Source organism: Clinocottus analis, unplaced genomic scaffold (genome assembly GCF_023055335.1).
Source record: "Clinocottus analis isolate CAN_PGR_092001 unplaced genomic scaffold, fCliAna1.0.p SCAF_5, whole genome shotgun sequence".
Classification (NCBI taxonomy): Eukaryota; Metazoa; Chordata; class Actinopteri; order Perciformes; family Cottidae; genus Clinocottus; species Clinocottus analis.
The window spans coordinates 776,128-797,973 of record NW_027176207.1 but is presented as its reverse complement, the minus strand read 5'-3'; the positions used below and the strand labels follow the sequence as shown (position 1 = coordinate 797,973).

The window sequence follows — 21,846 nt, the reverse complement described above, 5'->3', positions numbered from 1 at the left end:
TAGTTTATTTAACCCTGTTTATGTTTTCTGCCCCTGGTTTTAACATCGTGGTCCAATTTAAATGAGACATTTTATAAACAGACACACAGTTAAAGAAATGAATTGAATACAAAGCAAAGAAATGAAGTTTTATTTGCTGACGTTAGAGATGTTAATGTTTGCTCTCTGGCTCTTAGTCATAAATGTGACTTTGTAGAAACAACATTGCTTCTACAAATTGTTCAGAAAGTAAAACAGTTTGTGTTCTGGATGTGAGGACCTTCCTATGATAACTGACCTCAAACCATATATTATCAGTTATTATATAAATAAAGGCTATTTTTGAGAGGAGAAACATGTTTTATCGTCTCCCTCTCAGCGCTGTCAATCAAACCACAGGGCGACGCCCCATTCTGTCAGTCATGCGGTCCGTACCAACATATGAAAATAATTCATTTATTCCTTCATTACTGAGCAGACGAGGCTCTTTACATTCAGCACGTCAGTTTGTCTCCAGCTCCTTGAATCATCTCCTGTTTCTGCTGTTTTTCATTTGATGACCAAACATCTCATTTCAGCAGCGAGGTCACCAGTTAGTGCGCTTATGAGCTTTTACTTATGGGACTCCGTCCCAGAGGACGGCGTCTTATTGGACGACCTGAAGCGCTGACGCTGAACAAAACGCCCAAAAGCTCCCGTCCCTCAGCGTCCTCGTGACCGACTCGCACACTGGTGACGGGTTAGAAAACCCACCAGCTGTGATTTGTTAGATTTCACGAATAAAAGCGTCGCCTCAGGCGATTCACTTCAGACGGTGCACGCTCACGCTGCGCTCAGACGAGCGGCGGCCATCTTTAGACATGCGCTGCCGCCGTAAATCAGGGCCAGCGTCTTTGGGAGTTTACTTCTGTTCCTGCTCCCTCAGCTCCGCCCCTCTGGCCCTGCTCCATTTGGCTGTTAATGAATAAATAAAAGCTCTCTTTATAGAGTACTCCGGCTGCTTAAAGGAGGGAACTTTCTATCGCTGAACCCAAAGTGCAATTTGCGGCGTGGAGGAGACGAGGATCACCGAGCAGCCGGAGCGTCTTCAGCCAGGCCGACAAATCAAAAGACGGGAAACAATCGCGAGCTGCAGAACAAATGAACTCCTCTCTGAGAATCTGTCTACTTGTGATGAGCTGTGTGAACGTGCGGCCGTGTCGTCTCTATTGTCAACAAATGAATACAAAAGAAGAACAAAACAAGTCAGAGTGTGTGCAGGAAGGAGCGTCACTCACCCGTATCTCCATGCCCTCTTTTTTGCCATCCCATGCCCAGCTGCGCTTGGTGAAGTAGTTGACTGTGGCAAACTCAATCAGGGCAGAGAAGACAAAGGCATAGCACACCGCCATGAACCAGTCCATGGCGGTGGCGTAGGCCACCTTAGGGAGGGAGTTTCTAGCGCTGATGCTCAGCGTGGTCATGGTGAGCACCGTGGTGACGCCTGAGGACGAGAGGACCACATGAGAAGGAGATCACGGACGCTGCAAGAAGCTCTTCCACAAGCAGAGTCACGTCTGGAGGATTCCTCCACCTTATTTATTCCAGCTGTTCTTTCCTCCACCTTTATTTATTCCAGTTGTTCTTTCCTCCACCTTATTTATTCCAGCTGTTCTTTCCTCCACCTTATTTATTCCAGCTGTTCTTTCCTCCACCTTATTTATTCCAGCTGTTCTTTCCTCCACCTTATTTATTCCAGCTGTTCTTTCCTCCACCTTATTTATTCCAGCTGTTCTTTCCTCCACCTTTATTTATTCCAGCTGTTCTTTCCTCCACCTTATTTATTCCAGCTGTTCTTTCCTTCACCTTTATTTATTCCAGCTGTTCTTTCCTTCACCTTTATTTATTCCAGCTGTTCTTTCCTTCACCTTTATTTATTCTACCCTATATTTCTTTCACCTTTTATTATTCTACCTTTTCTTTCTTTCACCTTTTATTATTCTACCTTTTCTTTCTTTCACCTTTTCTTTCCTTCACCTTTATTTATTCTACCTTTTCTTTCTTTCACCTTTTCTTTCCTTCACCTTTATTTATTCTACCTTTTCTTTCTTTCACCTTTTCTTTCCTTCACCTTTATTTATTCTACCTTTTCTTTCTTTCGCCTTTTCTTTTGTTCATACGTAGTAAACCAGGAAGTCGTGTGAGACTAACTTTAATTTAGCGTCATCATCTCAATGACTTTTCTTGGGAGTAACAGGTGAACAAGTAAAACATAAACATGAATTAAAAGGTGGTTCACCTTCACATAACCTCCTGTATGAAACCAGAACGTATTGATTAATAACGCTAACTATAACTTCAACAGACTTTTTAAGTTTGTCAAAATTTAAGCAACGAGCTTCAGATTTTGGATATTTTTGTTGTTCAGGCTGATGCATGTTTTCTGACATCAGTCACTTATTCATAATAACAAAAAAGGAAGAATATTGTGTTCATCCATAAAAATCCATGTCAAAAGGACCCAAGTTGGAAAAAAATACAAAATGTCCTTTACGCTCTACACAAACCCAGACACACACACTTTGTCGCGTCATACACGGCGAACGCACCTCAAGAGCACGACGACTGTGCAAAGGTTGTCTCTGATGAACAACACCGAGGGAAAAGCAGAGCGGCGCGTCTCCACATTTTCTGCTTCCTGGCCTTTACATGCAGCGCCGCGGGGGAAGCAATGTGGGTCGGACGACGGCCGCCCATCCAACCACATGAAAGCAATCACTTCATCTGTTCCAGCCTATCTCATCTGATGGAAAATATACACTCTGGAGGCTCCAAAGAGGAATATTGTGCTGCAGAACAGCGAGGTCAACCCATCCCACTGAGTCACAGACGAGGAATTCAAATGTGTGACAAAAAGATTGATGAGTAGATACTGTTCAATCTCTCCAGGGACAGAGATTGATTTGTTGAGATTTTGCATGACTTTGACTTTTCCAACATTTTTAAGGCTTCATGAGGACGCCGTCGCCGGTAAAGTTGCTGCTGGATGGTTGATCGTGTTCTGGAAAGTTAAACGCGGGTGAAGACCTGCAAGTCTCTGAATCTCTGAATCCTGATCGTACGCGACGAAGCAGAGAACAGATCCGCATCCGATCAACGTCTGTGTGAACGAGACGAACAGATGTGAACGCCGCAGGGAGCCGCGTCGCTCACGGACGCCGCCGCCATCACTCCTCTGAGAACACGACTCTGACACTTCTCTGAAACTCCTCGCGCGACTCTTTATTACCAAGGTTCAAGGAAAACTGTGTGTGTGTGTGTGTGTGTGTGTGTGTGTGTGTGTGTGTGTGTGTGTGTGCAACTGAAGGACCTTCATGCTTTATCAGAGGAACATGAGGGGAAACGTCGGCAGCTGCTTCTGTTTCCTCGCTCACGTGACGAACCTCTGCTACTGATCAACATGTCACCGCGCGCTGCTTCACGCTCACGTGCGCTGCTTCACGCTCACGTGCGCTGCTTCACGCTCACGTGCGCTGCTTCACGCTCACGTGCGCTGCTTCACGCTCACGTGTGCTGCATCTCCAAATCAAAATGTTAATGATCCAACGCGCGCAGGTTGAGGGGCCCTTCCACGGAGAACGCAGAACAACAACGATTGAAAGAAGAAGAGCCGACGACGTCTCCTCCCTGAGCGCCGGGTGATGTGAGCAGGCACAATGTTCTCAAATTGAATTTATTAATCACAGCACAAAGGGACGCGCCACATGTGCAGCTTTCTGCACAATAACATATTAGCATATTATTTGCACAACATGAGGACTCGCGTTTGGTTAAACGTTTCATTGTCCTCTTGGTTAACTCTGCTGTCCCCGTGCTGGGATCTGATCCCGTGTCCTTCCCTTCAGCGTGTGACCGGACCGAACGTCGTGGGGTCGCGTCTGTTCTTACCAACTGATGCGTCGGGCTCTTTCTGCATTACAAAGAGCTCAGGGAGTAAATCCACTGCCGGCTGCTGGATGCAGCTGACAAACCTCCCAACGACACATCGTGCATCACCTGCCTCGCTTTGCTCCGACTCGTCTTTGATTCATTTGAGTCGGCGTTTCCAGAAGCGGCGGCGAGTCGATGCTCTGACAAAAGATCTGGAAAAGATCTGAAAACTACTCGCCCACATGCACCTGAACGCACCGGCGATGTTCATGAGAAGTGTTCAAGGGGATGTCTTTTAGGCAGTTTGCTGAATCATCTGAGGACATGAACACACGCAGCGCTGCACACTAGTTTTGTCTCTCCACGCAGCGTAGAGATGAGCTAACTGTCCAATCGATGCTTCAGTACACGTCTCAGTCATGTGGGAAACACAAGATGGCACTCACCAAACACAGTGCGAGCAGGAACCGACTCTCTGTTGAGCCAGAAGGAGACCTGAGACAGTATGACGGTCATGATGCACGGGAGGTAGGTCTGAATCACAAAATAGCCAATTTTCCTTTTCAAATGGAAATATGTTGTCATCACGACATATTCTCCTGAGGGGGAGGACAGAAACACAGAGAGAGATGGAGAGAGAGACAGAGTCATAATTATTAATACAGCTGCGCCGGTCGGGAGATACACAAGCTGAAATATTCAAGGTAAGATTTATGACTGTTGGAACATTTGCATCATTAAAGCAGCTCATAGGATCGTCTTCAGCTCTTCTGGGGGCCAGAGCAGCAGAGTATGATATAGAAACGGATGCTTCAGAGGATGCAGGCGCTCGTGATGGACTCTTCAGTCTGAACCGAGACCCGAGCCCACGAGAAGAGAAGCGACGGACGACGTCGCTGATTTGAATGCTTGAGGGTCAGATCGGATGATTCACTGAGCAGCAGGAGACGAGGGAGCGCAGGGCAGCGGCGTGTCGAGGTGGACCTCCAGAGGAGGCGCACACGTTAATGCAAACACGTGTGCTGTCCCACATGTTCAGACACGCTGAGCAACCATCTCCTCACTTGAATGTCCAGTGTGCAGCCTTTAAAGGAACACAAACATGTAGCCGTGAAGACGCCTCTGAGTCATGTGTAGCCGCTGCTGGTGGAGGTCTGGTGTGCACACTGCTCATGTGGACGTTTCCCCACAGCTCTGATGTGCAGATCACCAGCCTGCGTCATTCTAAACTTTGATATTAAACATTTCCAACAGCTCAGATTTTTGTCACTGACGGCAGCAAATGTTCCCCTGAGCGCCGGCTCCGTCTGCCATGTCTGTAATCTGTGTTGCAGAGATATGAGGAGAGCACATTGTTCCCCGCGGTGTCTGTTGCGAGCGGACTGACCGAACCGGCTCAAAGCCCGGCGCTCCCTCGGCTCGCTGTCCTCCATTAGCTATAAAGAAATTACTTTTTTCACCTCTACAAGCTGAACAAGTTTATGAAAGTAATCACGTTGAGTCCACCTTGAGTTTTTGTATTTTTAGACCGGTTGGGCCTCTGCAGTTCTGTGGACTGAAGGTTAAACTACCAAACAGCACCGCGATGCCGACGGGCTGAAAGTCCTCTAGAGTTACACAAGTGCTGTTATCTCGACAACTTGCAATATCCTTTCTGCTCCCAGAGGAAAACTGGCTGAGAGCCATTCAACAAAGCGCTTCCATGATGGTTTAGACTCCAAACACAATATCTCTGGGCCTCAATAGCTCACCTCTTGAGAGCTGCATGAGCAAACGGCTTCGCTGCAGAGGTTAAATCTCTCAGAATGGAGAGCCGGTGTTACTCGGTCGCTCTCTGTCGGTAATTACCCAGCGCGCCTCTGAAGCAACCTTTCCATCGCTCTGCAGTCATCAGGACTTCTGCATTCATCAAGTCCTCTCGCACTGTTCCTGCAGCTGGAGGCTGATGTGCAAAATGTTGTCTGTTGGATCTAAATCTCTGAAAGACTGCGGCGGTTTACAGTTTCTTATTTCTTCCTCAGATGAATATGTTAGGCGGAGCGTGGGCCGCTAGATGTTCTCTGCTCACTGGAATGGACACACAGAGGGGGGATGAGGCCGTCACCTCCGGCACACCTCCTCATATCATCTTTGTAAATATGCTGAATAGTTTCCCGAGTCATTTTCTCGACGGACCCCAATAATGCAAACCGAATCCAAAATGACAGGAACTGCAGAAAAGTGCAGACTGTTACTTTATGAAAAACAACAACATGGTGCCGGTGTCTTTCAATAGAAAGCAGGGGAGGCAATTTCATTTACTGCATAAATAATGCAGCAAAAGCAATACGAGTTTATATTTTAAAGGAAGGGGCCTCATCACATGACACACACTCATTTTTGTTTTACCGCTTGCAGTTTCCTCCAAATAGACCTTGGTGTGTCCGCGAAAGCTGTCAAATGGCTGTAAAATGTTGCTGGGTCCAGCCCGTTTGCACCAGAGGCATACAAGCTTAATGTGGTGTGTTGTTCGGGTCGAGACCTCCTGACGGCTCAAACTCACCAAATTGGATTGAATTTAACACGCGCTGCACTGCTGAGCGGAGCGCGGCATGTGTAGTGTACCTGTGCTGGACTTGATGGTTTCTTTGCCAATAACATGTCCCAGTAAGTCGTACTGGTTCAGCCTGGAGCCGTCCTCCGCCACCGCGACAGAGCGCTCGTCTCCCTGGGTCCACAGGTAGATCACCTCGTTGTTGGTGTAAGCGTCTGGCCGACAGAGAGAACAGTCATTGGCACAAAATAGCTGCAAAGCTAATGACATCCCCATGAGCCCCCGCTGTATTCAGAGCTGCTAACTAGCAAAAGGTAGCATGTTAACACGCTACGCTAAGACGATGAGCATGGTGAACATCAGCAGTACAAGTACACGTACAGCCGCCGTCAGCAGCCTGGCTGCAGACGCTCAGGTAACAAGAGATCATGGAGACGCTCTTCAAGCAGCGCTGCAACATGTTAGCTCTGATGCTAAAGGTCTCATGAAAGTGTACCAGAGTCTCACATTCCTAGTGGAGTCCTCTGAAGGAAAGACGGCAGAGAACAACCACCATGTTCTCTTCCTCTTTTGTTTCCTGCAGTGCGACTCTATCCTGTTAAAGTCTGTTTTGTCGTGACCATCTGGACTGACTTACAACTTCCGAATTTCAGAGGACAGGCGTGTGCATCCATCGGGAAATCCTCCAGGTGCATGGGGCACTCGGCATGAATGGTCAACCTGAAGGGGAGAGACAACACTCCAGCGGTCAGAACGTCACAAACGCACCATGAAGGACCGTACGTCGCCAGAAACAAGACTGCATTCATAGTTTTCATCGTTCTACAGTCAGACGGGATCTGAATGTTCTGACAGTTTCTGAGGCAACTAAAGAAGAACATGAAGCTCTCGCTTGAAGTCGACGTGACGCAGTCACTGATGTTGAAACCACATTGTGTGTTATGTTTTAAAGATAAGATTAGCTGCAGCACAAGGACAGAAACAACCACATATTATTATTATACACAGGTTATATTAGTAACCACAAAGTGTAGATAGTGAAACGTATTCTGTAAAATGATCTAGAATAACTTTACACCACACTCATGTATATATGATTATGTATTGTCTGTATTATTCTAGATATCTAGCACATCATGTAATACAACAGTTACACACATGACAATACAATACAAGATGGCGTGTAGTCAGAGTATATAATATTCAGTGGACATATAGCATTGCATATGAATGGTTCAGAACAGTCTAATGAAGTCTGCAGAGTTCATTTTGTTTTGTCAGAAGTCCGAGCAACACGATGCACTCTGGGAAGTGAATAAACGGGGATATTATCTCACTCATACATGTTTAATCAACATCCACCCACACAGCACCCTGCGGTGGACTAAAGGACTCACAGCAGCACGAAGCGGTTTCTCTCACTCGATCACAACATTTATAAATCTAAACCACCGGGAGAGGAGCAGAGTGTCTGAAGGGTAAATGTGGTTTGTATGTTGGTAATTAGTTGTTGTACTTTATGTATTGTAGGCTTGGTAACATGTACACTTGTACACTGTGTGAAGAACATAATGTATACTCACCATTGTAAACAGTTTATTGCAGCCCGCGCAGTAAAGCTAACGTCACAGAGCTCTACTTCAGACCAACTTACTGTTTCCAATTAGCTTCTTGTGTTGCACTTGCAACAACCCCGTGACCCTTTTTACAGCCTCTTGGCTGCTCCATCGCGCGGCCTCATTACTGATAAGTGGCTCAGTAACTACCCAAATTGACGCAATACAGCATAAATCAAAGTGGAGCAACGCACGGCTGCATATCATACCGCACTAAACCAGCAACTCAATGATGAAACTTCTCTGATTCCTCTCGGCTGGACTGATTTAACACAACCACAAAAACTAAATGACAGAAACAGATAACATGCAAAGCCTTTGGTTAAATACAACACAGCAGGCTGTCCTCACATGAAGTACCACGAGGACACGGCGAAGCCATGCTAGCACGTGAGCCTTTAGCATCGTGCTAACATGGCACCGTTTATATCCATGTCCTTCTCAGTTCAGCGCGTTAGCGCGCTAAACTGAGCTAATTAGCTCTAAACATACAGCTGAGACTGATGGGAATTACGTTTTATGGACTTTTGGTCATAAACCAAAGTATTGAAAACATTCAGACCTACTGGGGAGATAAAAAGTAATGGATCAGTAAATTACTACAATTCATCCTCCGGGGAACACGGATGGCATCTATCCAAGAGTCCTTTACATATTTCAGACCCCATAAAAGTGACCAACACGGTCACAGAGCACGATGAACAAACCCTGTGTGTGTGTATATATATATATATATATATATATATATATATATATATATATATATATATATATATATATATATATATATATATATATATATATATATATATATATATATGTATTAGTCTCTGCTTTAAGGCAGTATTGCACACCAACTGATTCACATTTATATTTGTTTCTGGTGGTTCATGAGCCGTTTAATCCAATTTGGGGATTTAAGAATAAATCAATTCTGGCAAAAAGTTGAAACCAGAAATATACAGCGCTTCTTTTCCAGGAGTTCATTTTAAACACTTCATGATTGATATTCTCTATAAATGGAGAGATGCGTTAGGAACCAGTTGGAGGTGCACTGAGAGATGAATGTTTCGCAGCAGACAATAGCAGCTCCTTCAATGCAACAACAATGACGCAATCCTGCAGAGCGCAGGCCTCACACAGTCAGCTCACAGCCGCACACCAGCTGATGAAACGGATTTCAGCGCCTGTGTTGAGTGTAAATCAACACCAGCAGCCGTGGTGATGCACTTCTGACTAAACTTCCAGTGGAAACAGATTAATATTCTAAAAGCTGATACCTGTGACGGGCAGGTTTAAGTGATCCGTCCCACTGCCTCCAACAATGAGGCTCATTTTGCCTAAAACCTTCAAATAATCAGCCGATGCTCCTCCATGAGGGCTCGTCCATGAATTCAACACTCACAGAATTATTTTAAATACTTTTTAGAAAGAACTTTTCATATCAGCCATATAGGATTACTCATATTTATATGCAAAAGGTAAAGAAAAACATAATTTGTCTCTTTCAATAGCACAAATAAAGTAACACAAAAGATGAAGCTGCTCCAGAACCGAAGCGTTGACGCCGATCATCTGGGTCCAACACACACATGTACCACACCTCATCTGGCCAAACAAGTACACTCAGTTATGTAAACACAACGTTGTGATACCTTCATGGCCTTGGAAGAACTGCCGACACATCACAAATCTATTCTTTTGAGAATACACAATGATTTTCATTCATTATTAAATTTTCACGCTTGAAAATCAATACTGACCTTGTGGCCAACACACACACACACACACACACACACACACACACACACACACACACACACATAGTTTGAAGTTTCTGATGAAAGTCAAGGGTTCGATGGTTGAAAATGAATTATTTCTGCAGCGGCTGTGTGACTCACTGAGGTCTGGTGATACTACTCTCGGTGTGTTTTATGTGCAGTGGCGCTCTGATCCAGTGATTTCTCACTGAGGCGTCTGTAGGAAACGTTGGAGGGCTGCAGGTCAGGTATCGTCCTCAGACTAAAGGATCAGAACCGATCCAGAGCGCGGCAGCAGATAGCTCCCCTGTGGTTTCAAACATCTCTATCTGAACATCTATTGGACTGATTGCCATCAAAGTTTGGTGCAGATATTCACGTCACACTGAGGATAACCTCTATAAACTGATGTCTGCATGTGACTCAGAGCTGAAGGGACAAGGTTTAGCGCTCGGCTTGTGGTCATTGACTTCAGCGTGGTCTGGTGAACGGTTCTTGGAACTCCTCTTTGCTTTTTATTAAGCTCGCCAACTGGCTACTGGTGAAACAATCCTGTCTCTCAACTCCACCTCCATTCATCTCAAGCTACTTCATCTCAAGCTACTTCATCTCAAGCTACTTCATCTCAAGCTAATTCATCTCAAGCTACTTTATCTCCAGCTACTTCATCTCAAGCTACTTCATCTCAAGCTACTTCATCTCAAGCTACTTCATCTCAAGCTACTTCATCTCAAGCTAATTCATCTCCACCTCCATTCATCTCAAGCTACTTCATCTCAAGCTACTTCATCTCAAGCTACTTCATCTCAAGCTACTTCATCTCAAGCTACTTCATCTCAAGCTACTTCATCTCAAGCTACTTCATCTCAAGCTACTTCATCTCAAGCTAATTCATCTCAAGCTACTTCATCTCAAGCTACTTCATCTCAAGCTACTTCATCTCAAGCTAATTCATCTCAAGCTACTTCATCTCAAGATACTTCATCTCAAGCTACTTCATCTCAAGCTACTTCATCTCAAGCTGCTAATTGGACCGTAAACAGGAACCTTTATGGAAAAGGAAGTCTTGGCCAGAGATCTGATCGCAGCTCCAGAACCCAGAAGACGGTCCACACAGACACCTGAGCTCTGAGGTGGACCAGCCGTCTCCTCTAAGATATTATTATTATTATTATTATTGTTGTCATTATTATTAAGTGACAAGCAGCTCCTCCAGTGTTAATCGCGCTGCCTGCCTCTCTGTGTGGAGGCGATGACATCATTCTTTGTGTCATAAATGTCCGCATGCCAACACGTTAAACTAAGACTCGCGTTACACCTGCAGGCTAGCGTGCTAGCTGTAGCATCCCGCTCAGAGCATCGCGCCCTCATGGCCGCTGCCTCTTGGCCTCGGTGAAGCGAAAGAGTCTCGAGCCGCTCACCTCATCGTGTAGAGCAGCGTGCCGTTGTCCACCAGCCGCAGCAGTTTGTTGGGAGTCGTCATGTTGTGCGCCACCGATTTCTTTCCGTTGTGGAAAAACGTATCGGGGGTCCAGATTTTGCTGGCCAGGAGGTTGTTGAGCGGCAGCACCTGCATCGGCCCGTCGAACTTCAGCCGCTCGTCCCTCCAGCTCTGCCGGAAGAAGACGTCGATGGTGTACTCCTGAGGACCAGAGGACCAACGTTAATGTTAATGTAGTGATGCCTATGCTGATTTTAACCACGTAAAGAGACTTTGAGCATTTTGAAAAGCTCTATAGAAATAAAATGTATTATAATTATTAAACACAACATGTGTGCGTCAGTGTGGGATCATCTCTCTGCAGCTGCATGTGAACACTGTTCCTCATGAGATGCAGGCGTGTGCCACGCTTCACCATCCACACAACACACTCTATTCAACAGGGCATGGACACACACACACACACACACACACACACACACACACACACACACGCACACACACACACACACACACACAGAGTTTCACATACACATTGTGCTTTCTAAAGTCCTGTCCTGCATCCTGTATTGACTCTTCTCTGCTTACCTTGCAGAAACCTTGTTATACATGTTTTTCATGTTTTATTAATATGCAAAGTCTTCCTGTGTTGTCACCGACACGCGGACAACAACAAACTGAAGCGGTGACTGCAGGAAGGCGTCGCTCCGAAGGCATTTATCTCCCATCCCTCATTCACTGGGACTCGGTGTCCTAGCAACAGCCTCCGCTCATCAGCTGCAGACTGAGCGCAGCTGTCTCAACAGAGCGAGATGGAAATGAGCGCACGCTCGCGCAACAGCGCACGTTGCCGGTGATCAATACAACGTGCGCGTCTCTCGTCGGCTCGCACCGCGAGCGGCGCTCAGCAGCCAGCTGCAACCGCCGGTGAAAAGCTGATAAAGTCATTTCTCAGTGGCTTTAGCAACAGGAAGCCATCATCCCCCAGCGGGAGAGGAGCGCGGCGTCCACTCAGCCGCCAACGGGCCGAGCGGCGCCGCTTAACCGCGTGATCGGCCTCCTGGCGGCGGCAGACCCGAGAGAAACAATTACCTGCTGCTGTCCACGCTCCTGATAATGTTAATAAAGCAGAAAGCCTCACACACACACACACACACACACACACACACACACACACACACACACACACAGACACACACACACACACACACAAACTGAGTTATGCTCCTCTCATTTGATTACTTCCTCTTCTGCAATGTCTAAAGTGTCTACAATCCCATCTCATCTAATGTGGAACCAGTCATGCAGACAGAGCTGGAATATGTTATATTATATATTATATATGTTTAATATTACACTCAAGAGAAAGTAATTACTTTAAATACATCGCAGTGAAGTAGAGGGTTTACTTCTGCTGTTTCATGATGACATGAAATAAAAGAACACCTTCAAACTAATGTTTAGCATGTCAACTAATACACTACACACACACACACACACACACACACACACACACACACACACACACACACACACACACACACACACACACACACACACACACACATCACACCAGAAAGGACAACCCATTTAAATTAAACAAATACTACAACAATAACTGGATAAAAAGAGCTTTGCACTCCGCGGTGGTGCAGCGAGCGTTGCTGGCTACTTTAGGCTAGTTATGAATATTATATTATTATATTACATTTCTGTCACTAAATCCTACTTTGACTTGAACTTTGGGTCAAATGAACAATTTAAACAACGCTGGTGCAAGCAACACATTACATTCCTCGTCTTTCTCGGCAGTTGCTCCTCATTGAGCTTCTGTCGGGTCACACAGGACCAGGGAGCGGATCACTGAGCCGGTGCACTGCTCTGTGTCCTGTGTGTCTTCCACCAAAACCTTCTGCCTTCCTTCCTGCGTCCTGGCTCAGGAAGACCCTCCCAGCATTTACGTCTCCGTTGCCAGTTAAACTCCTGAATGCACTTTACTCTTCTGGCCTCTGCTGAGAGAGATCCAGCAGCGATGCCAGCGCTCGTCCCAATCGGTGTAAAACATCCAGCGATGAGTGGACAGACAGCAGTGGGCTTGGCTCGGCCGGCCGGAGCCTCATTTGTTTGTTTCCTTTGGACGGGAATCTCCCGTAAACACAGCGGATTCATTTGAAGACTGAAAGACGGCGACGGGGAAGCGGAGTCGATACCCACACTCGGCCAAATGGCACAATCAGTTCAAATGCCAGCTGGTGCTCCTCCAGGGACGGAGTGATGGATTTCTCCTTGACGGAGGAGACGGAGCGGAGCCTCGATCCAACTCGAGTTTTCAAATGTCTATTTTTTATAGCAACAAGGATCGTGAATGGATTTACTGTAGCGAGCCGCTGTAATTTAAACGGCGTTCATGGCACCTGTTACAAAAAGATTCATGAACGTAGAATCAGCCACATGAAATACAGACGCTCTCTCTGCCTCTGTGCGTGCACATATACATCACCTCCATGAGGGCATCACACCTGTACCAGGAGGCACAGAGAGACTCAGGATGGATGAGGAGAGGGACCTGAAGGTGGACCCTCTTTTAGTTTTGTCACTAACAATGGATCAGCTGCCCTGGAGCTTCGTGAAAGGGGTCACAGCGACAAACCCTCAGAGGAGGAACACGACTGCAGTCCATCACGGTCCTGCCGAGCGTTCAGCGTCTTCCGGCTCATTGTTTCACGTCTCCGGCCTTCAGTGCTGCTGTGGTTTCTCTCTCATCAGCACCATTTACAGACCGGCTGCGATTAACCCCGCGCACGCGTCCTGCATGGGTCCTGCATGCGTCCTGCACGCGTCCTGCACGCGTCCTGCACGCGTCCTGCACGCGTCCTGCACGCGTCCTGCACGCGTCCTGCACACGTCCTGCAGACACACGTCCTGCACACACACGTCCTGCACGCGTCCTGCACACATCCTCCACACACACGTCCTGCAGACACACGTCCTGCACACGTCCTGCACGCGTCCTGCACAGGTTCTGCACACGTCCTGCACACGTCCAGCACACGTCCAGCACGCGTCCTGCACGCGTCCTGCACACGTCCTGCACACACACGTCCTGCACACATCCTCCACACACACGTCCTGCAGACACACGTCCTGCACACGTCCTGCACGCGTCCTGCACGCGTCCTGCACGCGTCCTGCACGCGTTCTGCACGCGTCCAGCACGCGTCCTGCACACGTCCTGCACACACACGTCCTGTAGACACACGTCCTGCACACGTCCTGCACACACACGTCCTGTAGACACACGTCCTGCACGCGTCCTGCACACACACGTCCTGTAGACACACGTCCTGCACACGTCCTGCACACACACGTCCTGCACACGTCCTGCACGCGTCCTGCACGCGTTCTGCACACGTCCAGCACGCGTCCTGCACGCGTCCTGCACGCGTCCTGCACACACACGTCCTGCCCCGTGCACACATCCTGCATGCGTTCTGCACACTTCCTGCACACGTCCTGCAAGCGTCCTGACACACAACCTCAGCGACGAGCTGGTTCAGCAACTAAAGACACAAATATGTTTTCTCTTGAATGTAGAACTTAGATTCATCTGGCGAACATAAACTGGACCGTGTTGAGGCTCAGTATGCGTTCACATTCATGAAGCTTCACGGTCCACAGTGAAGATTTGAATAAAAGATTTAATGCGTATCAACATATATCAGATTATTAATATATTTGCCTTTTCTGCCTCTTGCAGTGTCAATACATGTGAATGAATCAGACAAAACAATCCTCCTGTTTATTTGCATGATTCATAATGATGTATAAATGTCATCGTCCTTCATGTCATAACTGTGTTTTCAAGTCAACGTCAATGACTGAACTCTTAAATACTGCAGAAGTATCACAGCCGTGCTGAAAAGAACACGCAAGCGGATGAAAAAGAGATGAGGAAACGAGGGAGAGGACGAGCGTCACACAGAAAGAGAGAGAGAGAGAGAGAGAGAGAGAGAGAGAGAGAGAGAGAGAGAGAACAAAAGGAAATGAGCAGAATGATAGAAAGGCTGACGCGGTGCAGTTCAGGTAGGATGTGCACGAGCCGGCTAAATGAGTCCAGACCTTAAAGAAGCGTCTGATGGCAGGAAGGTTGTGTTTAATATCTGATAGAATATTAATGCAGCCTTCTATCTTCAATTAACAGGTTCATTAAATCCCAAACATTTAGAGATTAGACCCCATTATAATAACGTCATCATCTTTTAGTTTTAATTTGGTTCTGCTGAACCGAGCTGGAGGTTTTAGTCTCGTTTCGGTCACTTGACCTCGTGGGTTTCCAGCGGATGAGCCAGCTTATTATTTGTCTTTTCATTAAATGATCTGCTGGATAGAACTACAGAACTGCTATTTCATATGCAATGTCTCCTTTATTTCCCAAATATATTACAAAAACACAAATGTCATATCCTGAAGCCGCTGACCAGGACTCGTCGCCGCGGCCCGGAAATTGAAATCTCAGATTATTTCTGCACAGTGATCGATCCCGATGGTCCCGCTGGATTACGTGTTGTTTATGTGCATCAGCTGACTGCTCCGACCCGTTTGATTTGTTGCCCCTGACAAGATACCGTCCACACCGCCGGATAGCCAGCGCCCGATTTATTGTGCAGAGAAGTTGCACGTGATGCATGTTGCAGCGTCTCCATGTGGACGGTCAGCAGCGGAGCGGAGACACCGTGACGAGCAGCTGTGAGGCCATGCGGCTTCCTGGAGGCGCCGCATCGTGCGGCTTCCTGGAGGCGCCGCATCGTGCGGCTTCCTGGAGGCGCCGCATCGTGCGGCTTCCTGGAGGCGCCGCATCGTGCGGCTTCCTGGAGGCGCCGCATCGTGCGGCTTCCTGGAGGCGCCGCATCGTGCGGCTTCCTGGAGGCGCCGCATCGTGCGGCTTCCTGGAGGCGCCGCATCGTGCGGCTTCCTGGAGGCGCCGCATCGTGCAGCTTCCTGGAGGCGCCGCATCGTGCAGCTTCTTCTGAACTTCTCAGTCAAAGACTTGATTAATGTCTCGTCTAATTACTGGTCCTTCTGGCTCTCGGCTTGTCAATTATTCTCTCTCGCTTCGCTGCGTGTGCTGTTCACCTTTTCCCTGCTGGGACTGTAACCTGTGTGAGACTTCTCAACGAGCTGTGAATCCCACACCAACTGCAATTATCTTCAGTGTTCATCAGCTTCTGCAGCTCTGAGGCATAAACAGGCTTTGGCACTTCCATTGAGCCACAGCAACACTTTGGGCCGGGATATAATCAGCCTGCAATCAGAGAGTCGTAAACACAAGAAGGATGTGTCGCAGGGAACAAAACACGAGCGCTTCAAAACAGAAACACGATGCATTTTTAAAATCTGAGGCACATTATTAAATCAAGGGTCTTTCCAGCTGCTCTCAGGGAAATAAACACAAGTTGCTCCCGTTTACCAAAGAGAGGCGAGCGAAGAGAAATGTTGGTCAACATGTAGAAGAACAACGTACAAACCCATCGCCATTTAAATGGAAGTGCAGGGTTTGTTTTATTCAGCGGCGACGTCCACAAAGTGCTGCGAGGCGTCGCTGCAGAACCGGCTGCATGATTCACAAAGACGCACTTTGGTTCCAGACACAAACCTTTTACTTCTCCATCCAGCAGCCTGTTCCTGTTTCATCTTGACGTTGTGTGTTGGGCTTTGAGATCGTGGCTGAACGACACTAGAACTCATCCTGTGTCTCTGTTGACTTCTCATACTGAGCGCAGGCCGTGTCAGCCGCAGGGCCGACAGCGTGACTTCATCATCTGATGAGTTTCACTCAAACAAGACGGCCGAGTCATCAAAACATCTTTTATGGAAACAAGAAGAATAAATGAGAAACACCGAGCCGTTAAGGGCGGAGGATGCGATCGCTCTGCGGCGCCGCGTGTGCGTCTCCTCTGCGGCGAGGCGACCAGACGCTGGACGGGTCACTGCGCCTCTCGGGACTGAAACCTTGTTGGAAATTAGATTTTGGAACAAAGTCCCAGATCGCCAAAACTAAATATCGGACAATTAATGAGCGGCCGACTCCGTCCTCAAGCTGCGCGTCCAGCGATCACGCATCGAGCCGGTTCTGAAGGGATTCTTGGCCGATCGATGAGGGTTCAGATTGGACTCGACCCGCCAGGAAAACACTCGTTTCTACAGTTCATATTATTGGAAAAGCAAATTAAATACGAACGCGGATACGCTCATTAAAATGTTTCCTCACCAGGTCGACAAGAAACACGACCGGACTTATTACATGCTGACCCTGAGAGGAGGATTACACACAAACACACAACACACAACACACAAACACATTACACACAACACACTGCACTAATGGAGTCAAATGAAACAACGATTAAAATGACCGGAAGGAAAAAGTGAAGCAGTGAATAAAAATAAAGATAATGTCTTGAGAGACAACACAACACACACTGTCATGATCTCAGTCCAACAACACACAGTACACAACAACACACGCTACACAACAACACACGCTACACAACACATGTTGTCATGATCTCAGTCCAACAACACACAGTACACAACAACACACGCTACACAACACATGTTGTCATGATCTCAGTCCAACAACACACACTACACAACAACACACGCTACACAACAACACATGCTACACAACAGCACACGCTACACAACAGCACACGCTACACAACAGCACACGCTACACAACAACACACGCTACACAACAGCACACGCTACACAACAACACACGCTACACAACAGCACACGCTACACAACAACACACGCTACACAACAGCAGGCTGAACATCCGTCCTCCAGCTTTTGTCGCGAGCTGTTGTCGTCACATGTGATGGCAGTTGTGTAGTTGTGTAATCTTCACAACACGTTGAACGAGGCTGTGAATCCAGAACCACTTCCTGTCTGTGGGTCATGTGACTGCAGGGTGAGGAAGTCTTCCTGCCGCTCTCCTTCCCTCCACATGGAGGCCGTTAGCGGAGCCGCTAGCTCGGCTTTCAGGTTGTCTTCTTTTCTTTCTGAGAAGCTACGAGACGATCAAAGAACCGGGGAAAAGGCTAAATTGGGCGACTCTTTGAACGAGGTCAACGTGATTGATGCAGAATGCAGGAGTTCACTTTTAGCAACACAAAGCTCCATCTGCGCCGCTCACACGACCTTGAGCCGCTCAGTCTGCGTTTCCAGAGGTTGTGAAACTCGCGGTGAGACGCTGACGTCTCTGAGCTGCAGCTCAGCACCTGTGACGGCCTCCATCGCTTCCCATTCCATCAGCGCGGACCTGTCAGCTCCCGACACCGACGGGGAAATGTGCCGTGACACCGCATGAATGAGCTGCGACTCGTGCGGAAGAGGAGGAAGAGGAGGAGGAGGAGGAGGAGGGGAAGAAAAAGACAAAAGAAAGATTAGCGAGACTAAGTAAGGAAGCGGAGGCTTGAGGTAGAAACATCCACCTACTTACCAGGGATCAGCGTCACGGGTGTGACCCACATCCTGGGCCTCGGTGTGACTGGCTGCAGAAATCAGACCCGGCTCTGAACAACGCTCCCTGTTATCGGCCTAATGCTGGAGCTTCTCTCCGGTTGCGCAGTTAGCTTCCCTCCTGTTGCCGGGTCGCGACTCAGGAGGCAGATGCGGCGCATTGAGGTCCGAGTGGAGGCTGGACGAGCGGCCCGCGGGGCGAGCGAGCAGCAGACATTTCTGGGACACTTGATGTAACAGAGACGGGTAATTGGACGACTGGAAGTCCGCGACATGAAGTATGAGACGCCCGCGGTGGAGAGCGCGGTGGAAGTTTCTCCAAACGGTGTGTGTGCTTCACCGCGTTGTCGTGCTGGCGGCGCGACCCCAGAGACGACAACGGCAGCTCATCCCGTTGGTGCAGACTGAGAGATGAACAGTGGACGAGTTCAACGGGTGGACGATATCTCCCTGACTCCGCCTCTAGCGCCTCTAGCGCCACGCCAGCAGGAATATCTGTAAGTCTAGAAAATGCATCGCTCAACATTCTGCACGCGTTCATCGTGCTCTCCAGACGGATTGTGAGAGTTCAGGCCCTCAACAACGATGTCATGGCCTGCCGTTAGCAAACACCTGTAATGCTAGCATGCTAGCACTGTCATCGTGAACATGTTCGCGCGCTGACGTTAGCTTGTGCTAAGTGTAGCATCATAACTGCTAGCGTGGCTGCAGAGTCGTCGTCCTGTTGGTTGCGTGTCAATAATCCATCTTGTGAAGTTAAAGTTCTTCTAGCAGAAGATTCACACGTGGTGGATCACCCAGAATATTTAGAAAATACAACTTTATCAAAAGACGAAGAAGCAACAAAGCTTTTACAGAACGTGCAGCGTTGTTTCCTGGTTGAGGTGATTTGGTGTTTTGCTGTGTTCACATCTCAGGGTCCATCGCTGCTGCCACGGCTCGTGACTCCTGTCCTTTATTGTTTTTTTCCTTTTGTCCCCGTGTGTGTGTGCGTGTGTGTGTGTGTGTGTGTGTGCGTGTGTGCGTGTGTGTGTGTATGTGTGTGTGTGTGTGTGTGTGTGTGTGTACTGTGGGCGTGGCTTCCGGCAACTGGCAATCGTCTCCACACCTGCACGTCATCTTCAGCACCTTCCTTCACATCATCAGCTCCTCCCTGATGAAACCCTGTTCCCTCGCTCCAGATTATAGATTATTGCAGCGTTCTCAGTGGATTATTTGCTGTTGTGTGTTTCATACTGACCCGTTCGCTGTGCCCAGGACTCCGGTACCTGACGCCACCTCACCAGCTCTTCATCCTCTTCCTCCCTCACCTCGCCTCCTTGTGTCCACAAGCTGAACCCTCTCAGCTTCCTCTCTCCTCCTCTCACACACAACAAAGAGCTGATCTCCATCCGCTAATCACCAGCCATGAATACATTCCTTTATGGCTTTTAACAGCGTCGAGGTTACTAATTAATGCCACAAATGGCTACGGATAACCTTTTATTCACTTTAATGTCCACAATGTAATAGAAGCTGATGTTTGTGCCTCTTGGAGTGAGTTATAATACATGCAGCAGCAGGGTGACTCTGGGTGCACGTGCATCGCGTCAATAGCAACGGTGGCGTTTATGGAGTGGTATTTTAATTTATTGTGAGGAGAAACTTTCAATTTAGAGCTTATTAAACAGTTAACAAGGTTTATCAAATGACCCCTTGATGGAGTCTGGAGGGAAACAACTAATGCAGCGACAACAAGTCAACAAGAAGTAGACAAAAAGATGCTTTGTGTGTCCTTGGCAGCACACAGCTGATGTCCCTCTCTTTATTTTAATGACTAGATAGCTGTCCAAAGTGAATTTCTTAAACTCTGGCGCATTGTCTTCAACACAGAATACTTTCCTTTGGTGTGCACATCAAGGAAAGATCTTAAAAAGCTTCTCTCCACCTCTGAAATACCTCCAGGATTAGTCATTTCCTCTCCTTTAGCTGACCTAGAAAACTGCTCCGCGCTTTTGTTTCTCAGACCGGCGCTGCAGAGACGAGTCCTGCAGGCCGTCCTGCTGCAGCACACGACTCCTTCTCAGACCAGAAAACACCCTCGCACGACCCCGACCTCCTGTCGGGTCGCCTTCGTTGGCTCGTTAGCCAGAACGCTTGTTTTCAAAGCTCAAATCTAAAGACGAGCACGCCGAGGCGCCGCTCAGCGCCGCACACGTCCACCTGCTGATGCAGCGGCGCTCGTTATCCTGCAAACCCAAAAGACAAACCGAGCCACCACTTCCTCCCGCAGGGCGCCCTGCCTTTTGGAAATGGGCGCACATTTCAGCAAATCAGACCGCTCATTATTAAAGTCCACAGTCAAGACCGACTTATTTAGCGCAGCCAACTATCCACATCTGCTCGGTGGACCGTGTGATCGCGGGTCTCGTCCTCTGAGTCCTGCTCAGAGGCCTCAGAGCTGCTGGAGCTGATCTGTGACCAGCGGTTTGTTTCTGTGGCGGTCATGCAGAAAGTCTCCCATGTGAAGGTAGAACACGGGAGAGGATGAGGACGACTTTTGGAAGACGTTTTCTCACGACAATGCTGTGAAAAAACAACAAATGCCCAAAATGGAGACTCATTCATAGAATAACATGTACAGTATCTGACCTCCCAGTGTTCCCACACACACACACACACACACACACACACAGTAATCCACATTGTGGTGCACATCCACAGACGAGCAGCACACCATGACACTCTGTTTCGTCCTATGATGCGTCCTCAGGGATCAGCCTGACATTTATTTTAGGCCGGCGTGTTGAACATCTTGAAAGTCAAAGCTTGAAGTCTTTGTCTTCAGCGTTCGTGAGCAGACGGAGCCGCAGGCCGCAGCCGAGCCGCCGAACCATCAGTGAAATCCTGACATCTAAACCCGCCGGAGCAATAATGCAGAAATGTACGACATTTAATACGTCGACGCTCGGTTTCCTCGTCTGTGGCGCCTCGGCAGCGACGGCACCTCGATGGCATGATGAAGGCATCAGTGAGCACGGACTGAAGAAACACTCCTCCCTCTCAGAACATGACCGCAGTGTGTTGTTGTGTCGTGTGCAGACG

General features: G+C 48.0%; 1 protein-coding gene across 3 annotated transcripts in view; it reads right to left on the bottom strand.

Annotated features, from left to right (window-relative positions):
* The window catches only part of gabra3 (gamma-aminobutyric acid type A receptor subunit alpha3), a 74,603-nt gene that overhangs the window by 6,639 nt on the left and 46,118 nt on the right, over nt 1-21,846 (bottom strand). For all 3 annotated transcript variants that reach the window (XM_068599909.1, XM_068599908.1, XM_068599910.1), the window contains exons 5-9: nt 11,219-11,439; nt 7,059-7,141; nt 6,493-6,636; nt 4,335-4,487; nt 1,257-1,462 (exon numbers count right to left, since the gene is read on the bottom strand). In XM_068599909.1, coding sequence (XP_068456010.1) covers nt 1,257-1,462; nt 4,335-4,487; nt 6,493-6,636; nt 7,059-7,141; nt 11,219-11,439 — 807 coding nt within the window. The remainder of the gene's footprint in view (nt 1-1,256; nt 1,463-4,334; nt 4,488-6,492; nt 6,637-7,058; nt 7,142-11,218; nt 11,440-21,846) is intronic.